Below are 14,741 nucleotides of genomic sequence, written 5' to 3' on the forward strand. Positions count from 1 at the left end.
TATAACTACTATAATACTGCCCCTATGTACAGGAATATAACTACTATAATACGGCCCCCTATGTACAAGAATATAACTAATATAATACTGCCCCTATGTACAAGAATATAACTACTATAATACTGCCCCCTATGTACAGGAATATAACTACTATAATACTGCCCCTATGTACAGGAATATAACTACTATAATACGGCCCCCTATGTACAAGAATATAACTACTATAATACTGCCCCCTATGTACAGGAATATAACTACTATAATACGGCCCTCTATGTACAAGAATATAACTACTATAATACTGCCCCTATGTACAGGAATATAACTACTATAATACTGCCCCCTATGTACAGGAATATAACTACTATAATACTGCCCCCTATGTACAGGAATATAACTACTATAATACTGCACCTATGTACAGGAATATAACTACTATAATACTCCCCCCTATGTACAGGAATATAACTACTATAATACTGCCCCCTATGTACAGGAATATAACTACTATAATATTGCCCCTATGTACAAGAATATAACTACTATAATACTGCCCCCCTATGTACAAGAATATAACTACTATAATACTACCCCCTATGTACAGGAATATAACTACTATAATACTGCCCCCTATGTACAAGAATATAACTACTATAAAACTGCCCCCTATGTACAAGAATATAACTACTATAATACTGTCCCCTATGTACAAGAATATAACTACTATAATACTGCCCCCTATGTACAGGAATATAACTACTATAATACTGCACCTATGTACAAGAATATAACTACTATAATACTGCCCCTATGTACAAGAATATAACTACTATAATACTGCCCCTATGTACAAGAATATAACTACTATAATACTGCCCCTACGGCCAGACGGCCCATAGCCCTAGTATACGGCCAGACGGCCAATAGCCCCAGTATACGGCCAGACGGCCCATAGCCCCAGTATACGGCCAGACGGCCCATAGCCCCAGTATACGGCCAGACGGCCCATAGCCCCAGTATACGGCCAGACGGCCCATAGCCCCAGTATACGGCCAGACGGCCCATAGCCCCAGTATACGGCCAGACGGCCCATAGCCCCAGTATACGCCCAGACGGCCCCAGTATACAGCCCAGACGGCCCCAGTATACAGCCCAGACGGCCCCAGCATACAGCCCAGACGGCCCCAGCATACAGCCCAGACGGCCCCAGTATACAGCCCAGACGGCCCCAGTATACAGCCCAGACGGCCCCAGTATACAGCCCAGACGGCCCCAGTATACAGCCCAGACGGCCCCAGTATACAGCCCAGACGGCCCCAGTATACAGCCCAGACGGCCCCAGTATACAGCCCAGACGGCCCCAGTATACAGCCCAGACGGCCCCAGTATACAGTCCAGACGGCCCCAGTATACAGCCCAGACGGCCCCAGTATACAGCCCAGACGGCCCCAGTATACAGCCCAGACGGCCCCAGTATACAGCCCAGACGGCCCCAGTATACAGCCCAGACAGCCCATAGCCCCAGTATACAGCCCAGACAGCCCATAGCCCCAGTATACAGCCAGACAGCCCATAGCCCCAGTATACAGCCAGACAGCCCATAGCCCCAGTATACAGCCCATAGCCCCAGAATACAGCCCAGACAGCCCCAGTATACAGCCCAGACAGCCCCAGTATACAGCCCAGACAGCCCCAGTATACAGCCCAGACAGCCCCAGTATACAGCCCAGACAGCCCCAGTATACAGCCCAGACAGCCCCAGCTGACACCGCGGCCGGACTGGGATCAAGCAGGGGAGCAGCGTCGGCCAATAGCCCCAGTATACGGCCAGACGGCCCATAGCCCCAGTATACAGCCAGACGGCCCATAGCCCCAGTATACGGCCAGACGGCCCATAGCCCCAGTATACGGCCAGACGGCCCATAGCCCCAGTATACGGCCATAGCCCCAGTATACGCCCAGACGGCCCCAGTATACAGCCCAGACGGCCCCAGTATACAGCCCAGACGGCCCCAGTATACAGCCCAGACGGCCCCAGCATACAGCCCAGACGGCCCCAGTATACAGCCCAGACGGCCCCAGTATACAGCCCAGACGGCCCCAGTATACAGCCCAGACGGCCCCAGTATACAGCCCAGACGGCCCCAGTATACAGCCCAGACGGCCCCAGTATACAGCCCAGACGGCCCCAGTATACAGCCCAGACGGCCCATAGCCCCAGTATACAGCCAGACAGCCCATAGCCCCAGTATACAGCCCATAGCCCCAGAATACAGCCCAGACAGCCCCAGTATACAGCCCAGACAGCCCCAGTATACAGCCCAGACAGCCCCAGTATACAGCCCAGACAGCCCCAGCTGACACCGCGGCCGGACTGGGATCAAGCAGGGGAGCAGCATCGGGGCGTCGGAGAGGTGAGTTTCATCTGTTTTTATTTTTCCACCGGTCTCACCAGTCCCAGACCGGCCCCGGACCGGCCCTAAACCAATCCCGGTGGGTCTTATGGCCAGTCCGCCCCTGATGTCGCCTGACTGTCTGCAAGTCCGGCGATCATAATTTCCTTATGCAGCCCCATTGTTATTCGTCTGGTTGCCCAAGAAAAGTATGTTCGCGCATGTGGGTGTGACTAGTGGGACTATGGAGAATATTGGGAGTGGGGTGGTATATAGATGAGGAAATTATCTAAGCTGCAATGTGGAGGCCACAAGTGCTTTTCGATGGTCACAAAGTGTCGGAAGAGGAACATGTTTATGGTTTGCTACAGAAATCAAGTGAGGGGAAAGTATCTGAGACAATGGGGCACATTAATTTACCTGGTCCCTGCGCGATCCCCGAGGTGCGTTGTCCGTCGAGGATAAAGTCTGCCGCGATTCATCAAGATTGTGCGCCCGATATCCTGCATGTGTCGCTTCCCCGCTCAGGTCCGCCGGAGTTCACCTTCTTCCTCCCGGTGCATTGTCTTGCGACACAATTTGAATGTTAAATCCCACGCATAGTCCGAATCTGTTGGATCGTCGCGTGAAAGCCGGCGCTATTGCGACACAAAACGATCGTGTGCAACGCAATCCCCGGTGCAATCCCTGGAAAACGTTGGAAAACCCGACTAGCCTGGATGTGGAAGTTAGAGAGAGTCAATACAGAGACTTTGCCAGCTAAGGCCGCCTTGCAGGCTTGTGGAGACTTATAGCCATTGATGCTCCACTAGGGGATTCTGGGAAAAGTGCAAATACGTTTTCCAGGATAAGGAAAACAAGATGTCCCAAAGAGGCAATGTAATCCTTATGTGTATGTGGATGTGCATGAAGTGTCACTACTCAGATGCTGATTGGCTGCAGCAAGCATAGCTGGGCCACAGTACACAACAGACACAGAACCCCAGATCATTGGATAGTGGGTAAAGGAGGGAACCAGATAAATGCACTTTATCAAGTTTAGTGACTGCTTTTGGGATCAAATTAAAAAAAATGGACAACTTCTTAAAAAAACATAATGCCCCACACTTTCTCTGAAACATGGCAACAAAAGAGGATCCCGAAACTGCTGTGCTTTTTCATACTGACCCCGTGAGAAACGCCTGCAGCAGTTTAGGGACACACCTTACAGTGAGTATCAGAAGTTGCAGTGAAAACACAGAATAGACACTTGAAGTGCTGATTGTCCAACCTTGGGCTTGTTACCCCATGCCGTGACCCGTAGCAGAACCAATTGTCCAAATCACAGCTATTCGGCCATTTTTGTCACACAATTACAGGCAGTCCCCGGGGTAAGCACAAGATAGGTTCCATAAGTTTGTTCTTAAGTTGAATTTGTATGTAAGTCGGAACTGTATATTTTATAATTGTAACCACAGCCAAAAATTTTTTGGGTCGCTGTGACAATTGGATTTTAAAAATGTTGGGTTGTCATCAGAACCAGGATAAACACTAAAACTTCATTACAGACGCCTGTGATAACTGTTACAGCTGATTATTGTAGCCTAGGGCTAAAGTACAGGAAATTACCAACATCCAGAGGTCCGTTTGTAACTATGGGTCGTATGCAAGTCAATGTAGAAAACAAGCCTCATGCAGCTCTGGGCACAAAAAAAGAAAAACGTTTTTTAAAGGAGGGGACTAAAAATTTTTAAAAAATAGTGCGGAAGATTTCCGGCTTTAAAAGATTGTACATTCGCCAAAATGGTTTTTCATGCAGAAAAAAGGTTCCTTCTAAATCTCTATTCACCAAAATATGAAAAAGTAATTGTCAGACTATCTATAGGTATCTATACGATGGTTCTGACCCAGAGAGTAACAGGATTTTTTATTTGGGTCTCACTGTGAAATCTGTAATTTCACAATGAGACAATCAAATCAAGGAGCCTGTAACAAAATGGTGCAACTGCATTTTTGTCAATTCTACTGCATTTGGAATTTTTAGTCCATGGATTATCCTGACGCGAGGAGCACTAAAGGGTTAAAGGGTTATTCTCATGTATAGTCCTCATGACTCTGCACAGGATATGACATAAGTACATAATGGGGCAGCACGGTGGCTCAGTGGTTAGCACTACAGCCTTGCAGCACTGTGGCTCAGTGGTTAGCACTACAGCCTTGCAGCATGGCGGCTTAGTGGGTAGCATTACAGCCTTGCAGCGCTGGGGACCTGGGTTCTAATCCAAGGGTCAAAGAGTCTGCAAAGAGTTTGTATGTTCTCTCTGTGTTTGTGTGGGTTTCCTCCAGGTACTCCGGTTTCCTCCCACACTCCAAAACATACTGGTATGTTGATTAGATTGTGAGCCCCATGGGGACAGGGACCGATTTGGCAAAGCTCTGTGCTGCGCTGCGTAATCTGTGTGCGATATATAAAAGACAAAGGAAAAACGAATGATAGATGTGAGTCCCACTTCTGGGACCACCCAACAAGTAGTCGCTGTCTGTTTTTTTTAAGATACAATAATCACACAACACGGACATAAAACTGGCGTACAATGTGAACAAGCCCTAATGAAGTATATTGCATAGAGAATAGAAAGCTGCTGTATGTAGGTGTGCGCCTTATACAGTACATCACAAAAGTCTAATGTCCTTTAACATTTTCTTATCTTAAAATAATATATCCATAGACTTCAATGTGTAGTAGGGGGCTCATTTACTAAGGGTCCCGGACCGCACTTTTGTCGGACATCCCGACGATTTCCATTTTGGGGCCGCTGGGACAGGGATTTAAAAGGGGTTTTTGGCGCACGCGATCGGATTTCTGCGCCGGCTTTCATGCGACACAAATCAGGGGGCAGGACGTCGGACTCGGACAAACCGCGGGATTTAACTTAAAAATTGTGTCGCAAGCCATGCACTTACAAACACCGGGAAGAAGAAGGTGAACTCCAGGGACCTGAGCAGGGAAGCGACACATGCAGGATATCGGGCGCACGAGCTTTGTGAATCGCGGCAGAGTTCATTCTCGTCGGACAGTCCGGATCGGGGATTGCGCAGGGACCGGGTAAGTAAATGTGCCCCAAAGTATCAAGTATTTAAAGAAGACCTGTCATCAGAACGTTACCACCCACACCAGTAATACCTGCTAGTAATGGGTTAAAAGTCTTCCCCATATCACCTAAAGCTATTAGTACTTTAATAACAGCCTTTTATCTGATATGCAAATGAGTAGACAAAGAATCAGATTTTGAATAGAAGAGTCATGTTATCATGACCACCAGTTAGGCTGCCAGTAAACCACACCTCCTTCTTTTGATTGACAGCTCAGTGTCTCCTCATATCTCAGCCTGAGCAGACAGGAAGCCCCCCCCAAAAAAATAATTTCCTGTCCTTACCAGAATGCTGTCCCCCGTACTGCCTGCTGTACATAGCAGTGAGTACTGTGAGGGAAACTGCAGATCTTCTCACCATTTCACCCACCCCACAATGGGTGGAGCCAAGTGGAAGTGGGTGGAGCCAACACAGACAAAAGCAGGAAAAGTTTGGGGAACAATTTTAGGGTGGAAGGAGGAAGGATGCCCCCCTCCCCTCAGATCCAGAGCTTATCTTGTCTGTAGAGCAGCTGCTGTGTCCTCTACATGCTGCTGCTGCAGGACAGGAAGTGCCTGTGTCTGTAGTGCTGCCTCCTACCCCTCCCCCCTGCAGTACCAGAGAAGCTAAGGAAATCTCCCAGAGCATAGCCAGGACCCAGGGACAAGCAGAATATAAACACCTAGACAGGTTCGAATTATATCTGTGAAATTCTTTAGTTTTGTTAATAACAGAGAATAGGGCACATTTATTAAGGGGCTGATTTGCGTTTTACCGTCAGGTTTTGTTTTTTTTTTTTCCGATTTGCGCCATTTTGCGCCAAATTTCCCCTGTTTTTTGGCGCACGCGATCGGATTTTGTTGCATCGGCACCGGGTTGCATGCGACGGAAATGGGGGGCGTGGCTGTCGGAAAACCCGACGGATTCGGAAAAACCGCCCGATTTACAAAAAAAATAAATGTCGCACGCGCCATACTTACATGCACCAGGATGAAGATGGTGAACTCCGGCGCACCTCAGCGGACCTCAGCGCAGCAGCGACACCTGGTGGACATCGGGCGCAGGACCTTAGTGAATCGCCGGAAGACCCGAACGCTCGTCGGAGAAGCCGCCGCTGGAACGCGAATGGACCAGGTAAGTAAATGAGCCCCAATGTGTTATTTTGTTATCCGGAGTATATTTTAGAATCTTGTCTTCGGTTGAATAGCCCTTTAAGGGGAAAGGGCCCCTTTCTCTCTTAGTTATGCCCCTGACAATACTCTGCCTTTAAAGTTTGAAAGGTATTTCCCTTGTTATAATGGAAAATCCAGCGTTTCTCAGACTTTGATAAGAAGTGACTCCCGACAAGTGCCGGGGAATTTCCGACCTCAGTTGCCGCCCACCTATCATCTAAGGGTTACTGCTGGAGGAGGTAGGTAGATGTGGACCAGTAGTAGAACATTACCTACAGATGAATCATTCTGACTACTGATGTATTATAAAGAGATAACACTGTTACAGAATTTTTATCATATTTTCGGTGAGGAATCCTTCTACCTCCGGGGCATTAACCTATCGGTGGACAAGCCCTGACGTGTATCAGTGCCTCAACTATTCACTTTATCACTTTTCAGTGTTCTTTGAGGTTTGAGCAACCAGAAACATTTTCTATTGTTATTATTGTTGAAGCACATAATAAGCAGGTAAGAAGATTCCCCGACGCCTTTCATGGCCGGATCTTTATGAGCCAGAGGAATCGCTGTCAGCGTCGTTGCAGGACCTGGATCAGAGGACCTTGGATTTTAGTCGGTGAGTGCGCGTCTTTACTATTCTTTGTTTAAACATTTAAAAATCACAAAAATTCTTTGTAGCGTCTTTGCCGGTGGTTAAGAAGATGAAGGTTGAGTTTCCTCAATTTATGATGATACCTTAAAAAAGATGGTGACAATTGCATTGAGACTGCTCAGGTCTCTTCATCAGGCATTGGGTATAAGACATTGTCACGAACCCGACTCACCGGCGTTCACACACTGGGATAACGACTCTATGGAGTCCCAGAATTTAGCCCTTAAGCTCCGCCCACTTCCACAAAATGGCGTCCTTACGCTAAATTTACTCCACAGAATTTCCGCCCCAGCCAGTCCACTGCCACCACCCACGAGTTACTTATGCAAAGAAGGCCGTAGGCACCTCAACCACACAGACAATGCACCCTGATGATAACTCAGCACATGCACTCACTACTTACACGATATTACAATTATAAACTCACACAGAACATGCAATCGCTTACTACATGGACTATGCTAACAATGACCTCTGGTAACGTGATTCCCTTCAGAGACTCAGATTCTTTAAGGCTACAAGCAGAGGCTTATTAAAAAGTTTTAATTTACATAAAAATGCAGTACACTCAAAGAATTCAATTGTCAGATAAAATGAAAAAAGGATTAAAAACAATACACATACAATACTTACAAACAGTTATGGAAGAAGAGACAAAAAGTTCTTGCTAGTGGAATAGGAAGAAATTCTTTGGCCCGAGGACAGGGCATAAGCATCGATCCAGCCTTCTATTGTCATAGAGTCACCCAGACTGAACACTACTATGTGGCTGCTTCATTCATTTAAGCCCAGGTGATTTTTTACCCCCACCCCTGGCTGTGATGTCACTGTGAGGGGGATTTTTCTATCCCCCTCCCATCAGTGAGCTACTTTTTGGGTCTGGGTTTTTACCAGAACCCCATAACTTTTGGGAGATGGCACAATTGTGCCATGGCTTCCAACCAAACAGGCATGTTATTCCCATTAACCCCATACCAAACTCGGGGTGTCTTAACCTAATATCAGGGGTGTTCGGCTATTGGCTGCCTTCCATTGCAGCTAATGTTCTGATTTTCGGACCAGGAGTGTGTCTAGACCCCATAACTGTCCTGTGTAACTTGGGACCTATAATTATGAATTATGTCCCAGTTATGGGCAGCTATGATATTCCCCTTTGTCTGAATTTGGAGGGAAAAACATGCAGTCTGTGGCTTCTTTTCATCCCCCACTAACTAGACTACTCTGGCCGAAAGGTGTTAATTTTACCACTTAGGAAGACCATGCTTCTCTGATCAAGCATAGACTCCCTGGGGTTTTATAACCACCCTGCCAGGCTCACCTTCCTGGCTGATCTTAAACAAATGGAGCCTAATGATTTATAACAGGCAGAATGAAACACAAAGAAAGAAGAAAAAGAAAATATATATAACAAACAAACTGTGGAGGAGTAATATTATTATCACAGACATCATCTGAGTAGAAGTTTATGCACATGAGGACTTGGCGATGGCTGACGAGACAAGTGATAAGAAACAGGACAATCAATGTACGGAGAGAAGAGTATACAGTATATTTTGGGCACTCATGTCTGGAGATCTTGACCCTCCACACAGGAATTTCCTTAGTGCCATGTGACTGTCTTGCTGGGAGACTGATCAGGATAGTGCCGGCACCACTATTATTCTACATAAGCTCCGTCTTTACTTGTTCCATCACTGATCAGCAAAGAACCTGCTCAAGACCCAAATCTTCCTCCAAACTGGGCTGGCCAGCTATTTACTGTGGACTGACTAATTACTGAGGGCAGGGGCTGCTGGCTATATACTGGGGGGGAGAGGTGCTAGCTATATACACGGGGCAGGGGCTGCTGGCTATATACTGGGGGCGCTAGCTATATGCATGGGGCAGGGGCTGCTGGCTATATACTGAGGATGTGGCAGGCTATATACTGGGGGACTGGCTAGCTATATACTTGGGGCATGGGTTGGCTAGTTTTATACACAGGGCAGGGGCTGCTGGCTATATACTGGGAGCAGAAGGTTGGCTGGCTATATACTGGGGGGCATGGGGCTGAATAGCTATATATTGGGTGGAAGCTGTTACCGTTACATTTCCCACCCGAGTCAATAGGTTTTCCCAGTTTTTTGTGGCATCAGCTAAAAATACATAAATACTTGGAGAGGCGCGTTCTTACATGTTGCTAGTTCCTTGGTTGCATAAAACAGTTACAGGAAATTGCCATACAGCACAATATAGGTCACATGACCACATTACATGGCATATGGGGAAGCAATTGCATTACAAAAATATACCATTCACAATAACACAGAGACGCAGACTAGACAGACATGTGTAGGGGATATTACACGAGGGGTGCCGGTGCGGCACAAACAGTGTTGTGCTGAACTAGTGGTGTTCTGCTGATAAAGGTTTGGCAGAAGTGGCACTGTCTGCAGCTCCACTTTTTCCAGGTACTGGCACTCAAGCTGCCTGGTTGTGGCTGCCACTGGAGCCTTGGTGCAGCGCCCTTCTGACTTACGGTAAGGCTCTGGTTGTGATCACTTACATTTCAGGTGCTCCGATGATGCTGATGATGTTCTTGGCTTCCAGGATCCGGCTCTGGCGTTCTGTTGCAAACAGTTGTGAGACATGGAGCCCCTGCTGCTGCTTATCTGCTTAGTGGGGAGTGATAGAGTGAGAGGCCAAGTGGGTGCTGCAGTGGGGGGCAAGAGGGAGGGGGGAAGGGGGGGTTCAAAAACCTGAGCCAATGCACAGACAGCCACCTACAGCGGCGCCATTTTGAGAGTGCATATTTTCTAAGTGCCACCACAAGTACACAAGATTTGGAGTGAGAAGGTGATGGAGGAAATAGGTTATTTTTTGTTTTCCAGATAACATTTTGAAAGACAAAGTTAGGCATGTTCTTACAGATAATGTCCCTTTGTTCCCTTCTGGTTCCATTTTGGAATAATTCTGTGCACTTAAATAGTTGCACTGGGTAAGACCACGATCAGGTATGACCTGTAGTCCCCAATTTATACACCATGAGAAATTAGTTACAACTACCAGGAGTTAATCAAGAGGGCGGAGAGACCCAGAAAGGAGTCAGGAAGTCTTCAGGGAGAACAGGCAAACAGACCAATAACAAGGTGCAAAGAAAGAAAAGAGGTGCTGGGACTTCTGGTGCCAAATTAAGCAGACATAAATGTGGATGAGAGAAATAAGTGATGGTGAGACCAGGTGAAAGTGATATTGAAGATGATGATGATGATGGCATGCAGGGACATATTCTATAATGTCACATTCTGGAATAATTCTGTACACTTAAATAGTTGCACTTAGAAAAGTTGCACTGGGTAAGGCCATGATGTGGTTTTACATAGTTTTTCCAGTCGTAGATTGGGGATATGCAGCAGTGTCGGATTGGGAATCCAGGGGCCAATGAGTCATTGGAATCTGGCAGAAGAATCTTCGCTGGGTTAGAGGCCCCAAAGCAACTAACAGGTTCTCGTTAAAGATAATTTTGTTTCTTCTAATGCTGTTTTTTTATTTTCTATATCTAGCCGGGATTTCTAATCTATCGAACCTCAACATGGGTGTTGGGACTTCCAAAAAAGGTAAGGACTCCTCCTCCCCCACTTTTTAACAGTAATAATCCTACAATATGGCTGCTGAAGGAGTCATTACATGTATATGCAGGGGCTGTACTGAGCAGGATAATACCGCCATACTGAGCACCTATAGCAGGGTCTGTGTATTGTGTGTGCGTAGTATGATACAGTATAACTTCTGCCTGTTCCCTGAAGGAGTCATTACATGTATGTGCAGGGGCTGTACAGAGCAGGATATTACCGCCATACTGAGCCGGATATAGCAGGGTCTGTGTATTGTGTGTGTAGTATGATACAGTATAACTTCTGTGTGTTTCCTGTTGAAGTTCTTACATGTATGTACAGGGGCTGTACAGAGCAGGATATTACAGCCATACTGAGCCGGATATAGCAGGGTCTGTGTATTGTGTGTAGTATGATACAGTATAACTTCTGTCTGTTCCCTGAAGGAGTCATTACATGTATGTGCAGGGGCTGTACAGAGCAGGATATTACCGCCATACAGAGCCGGATATAGCAGGGTCTGTGTATTGTGTGTAGTATGATACAGTATAACTTCTGTCTGTTCCCTGAAGGAGTCATTACATGTATGTGCAGGGGCTGTACAGCGCAGGATATTACCGCCATACTGAGCAGGATATAGCAGGGTCTGTGTATTGTGTGTGTGTAGTATGATACAGTATAACTTCTGTGTGTTCCCTGAAGGAGTCATTACATGTATGTGCAGGGGCTGTACAGAGCAGGATATTACCGCCATACAGAGCCGGATATAGCAGGGTCTGTGTATTGTGTGTGTAGTATGATACAGTATAACTTCTGTGTGTTCCCTGAAGGAGTCATTACATGTATGTGCAGGGGCTGTACAGAGCAGGATATTACCGCCATACAGAGCCGGATATAGCAGGGTCTGTGTATTGTGTGTGTAGTATGATACAGTATAACTTATGTGTGTTCCCTGAAGGAGTCATTACATGTATGTGCAGGGGCTGTACAGAGCAGGATATTACCGCCATACAGAGCCGGATATAGCAGGGTCTGTGTATTGTGTGTGTAGTATGATACAGTATAACTTCTGTGTGTTCCCTGAAGGAGTCATTACATGTATGTGCAGGGGCTGTACAGAGCAGGATATTACCACCATTCTGAGCAGGATATAGCAGGGTCTGTGTATTGTGTGTGTAGTATGATACAGTATAACTTCTGTGTGTTTCCTGTTGAAGTTCTTACATGTATGTACAGGGGCTGTACAGAGCAGGATATTACCACCATACTGAGCCGGATATAGCAGGGTCTGTGTATTGTGTGTAGTATGATACAGTATAACTTCTGTGTGTTCCCTGAAGGAGTCATTACATGTATGTGCAGGGGCTGTACAGAGCAGGATATTACCGCCATACTGAGCCGGATATAGCAGGGTCTGTGTATTGTGTGTGTAGTATGATACAGTATAACTTCTGTCTGTTCCCTGAAGGAGTCATTACATGTATGTGCAGGGGCTGTACAGAGCAGGATATTACCGCCATACTGAGCAGGATATAGCAGGGTCTGTGTATTGTGTGTGTGTAGTATGATACAGTATAACTTCTGTGTGTTCCCTGAAGGAGTCATTACATGTATGTGCAGGGGCTGTACAGAGCAGGATATTACCACCATACTGAGCAGGATATAGCAGGGTCTGTGTATTGTGTGTGTAGTATGATACAGTATAACTTCTGTGTGTTTCCTGTTGAAGTTCTTACATGTAATAATCTAAGAATTGTCTGGTAGGTTTCCTGTTGCCATTGGCACATAAGAGACCATGTGGATGTGAGATGATTCGGTAGAGTCTGGGGCACCCCCCCCCCTTCCCCCCTCATACACTATTTGGATATATATCCGTATATACACAAAAATGTAACTAGAAATGTAAAAGATTTTTACCATTAGTCTGGTAAGAGAATGGAGCCGACCACCGCCCTGAGGGGGTTACGTGGGATCTTGCTTCTCTTCCACGTTGCTATATTTATGGTGCAAATCCTGGGGTCTGCCCCTTACAGGCTCATGGTAACCGGACACATACTGCAATGTAGGTTTGGAAGTGTTCACACTGAGTGCAAGTATATAGCTGCTATTCACAATGACCTAGGACAATGGTGGCAAACCTATGGCATGGGTGCCAGAGGTGGCACTCAGAGCCATTTCTGTGGGCACTCAGGCCATCGCCCCAGGACAGAGTTCACCAAACAGGACCAAATCCACTGAATCTTCCTGCAGTCCCAGGCAACTGCTCTCATCACCATTTTAAAGCGACACTTTATTGACTGTTTGGAACTGCGGGAAAAATTAAAAGGTTCTGACAGAAGATCTTTGCAGTTCATCCTGTTGGACCCACCATTCTTCCTCTACAGAGAGACCCTGGAAAGAAGCTACAATGATGGTCTGAATTTGCTCTCCTTCTTTCAGCTGTATTGGTGGCCTCAGGCAGTCTATAAAATTAAAAGTTGTGGAAGAACAGGTAACAATAAGTTACTGCTTAAAATGCCATGTTGGCACTTCATGGTAAATAAGTGGATTTTGGTTGTTGTTTGGGCACTCGGTCTCTAAAAGGTTGGCCATCACTGACCTAGGATGTCTATTCTTAGGTTAAGGTCAATGGCCAAACTACTGACAGAGCAATAACATTTGTTAATTACAATTAGCTGCTAATGAGCTTTAACCCTAGGGGTCAGATCATTTGTAAGATATTAACTACAATAAGGAAGAGGTTATCTGCCACAGTTGGTGCCAGCACTGATGGTGGCAGTTATCAGCAGGTGTCTGCTGTATAATGCTCATAGGCGGAGCCCTGCCCATACATCCATAACTGCATTATGACGTGCTGTTGCGTTGTGGTGCGTGAAGGTGTTATTGTCGTCATGGATAACTTATTGGTGGGGTTTTGGCAGGATAAGCCATTAATATCAGAGTTTTTTTCTTTTGGCCACAATATTCTTGCAGTTTGGTGAAGCTATAACAACTACTTTGTTAGCCAATGACTTCCTAAAGTTGTAGTTTCAGGTTCACCCCATGGAGAACAACAGTTTTTTTTTATTAAATACCAAAAATTTGCCTTGTTGTGCCCACTGGATGTATAATTATCAGCACTGTACCCCTGAATATATATAAACCACACTGTGCTCCTGAATATTTATTATTTACTGTCAGGCACCAGGGGTAGTGGATCCTCTGTACCATGATGATGTAAGCCGATGCCTGGGAGCGGAATCTAAGTGACACCCCGTTTTCAGCACAGCACGCCGCAAAGTGGGTTGGACTTGCTGCAGCGTGGTACCACCTGGTCGCTCCACAGGCGCGACTTTGTCCGTGGTGGCGGTACAAGTAAGGCAAGATCGTGGTTGGAGACAGACAGGAGGTCGAGACAGGTAGCACAGGATCAGAGTCTGGACGTAGCGAAAGGTCAGGACAGGTAGCATGGGATCAAAGTCAATCATGGAATCGGGGTCACAATGGAAATTCGGAATACAAGCACAGGGTGTCAGACAGAGCTTTCTCTAAGGCTGTGAGGCACAAAGATCAGGTGGGGTGTGCAGGGAGAGCTGGGGTGGGGTGTAAAGGATTCTGGGAATGGCCAGCACCAAACAATGGTGCGTTGGCCCTTTAAATTAATGGGAGCCGGCGTGCGAGTGCCCTAGGAGGTGGGGAAGTGCATGCCTGACCCCCGGAGCTGAAGCAGGAACGCAGACAGGTGAGAGAGAGTGCGGAGAGGGGCACGGGTGAGCCCACCACCTGAGATGTGGGTCACTTACATTGTACACTGAGATAAATAATCATCTACTCTGTACTC

The 14,741-nt window shown here is 46.5% G+C and overlaps 1 protein-coding gene across 1 annotated transcript in view; it reads left to right on the forward strand.

Moving 5' to 3' along the window:
* Nucleotides 1–10,811: 10,811 nt before the first annotated feature.
* LOC140069265 (NACHT, LRR and PYD domains-containing protein 3-like) overlaps nucleotides 10,812–14,741 on the forward strand; it is a 48,805-nt gene continuing 44,875 nt past the window's right edge. Inside the window, exon 1 of the mRNA XM_072114745.1 lies at nucleotides 10,812–10,924. Coding sequence (XP_071970846.1) covers nucleotides 10,843–10,924 — 82 coding nt within the window. The 5' untranslated portion in view covers nucleotides 10,812–10,842. The remainder of the gene's footprint in view (nucleotides 10,925–14,741) is intronic.

The sequence above is a fragment of the Engystomops pustulosus genome, chromosome 7, assembly GCF_040894005.1.
Source record: "Engystomops pustulosus chromosome 7, aEngPut4.maternal, whole genome shotgun sequence".
Lineage (NCBI taxonomy): Eukaryota > Metazoa > Chordata > Amphibia > Anura > Leptodactylidae > Engystomops > Engystomops pustulosus.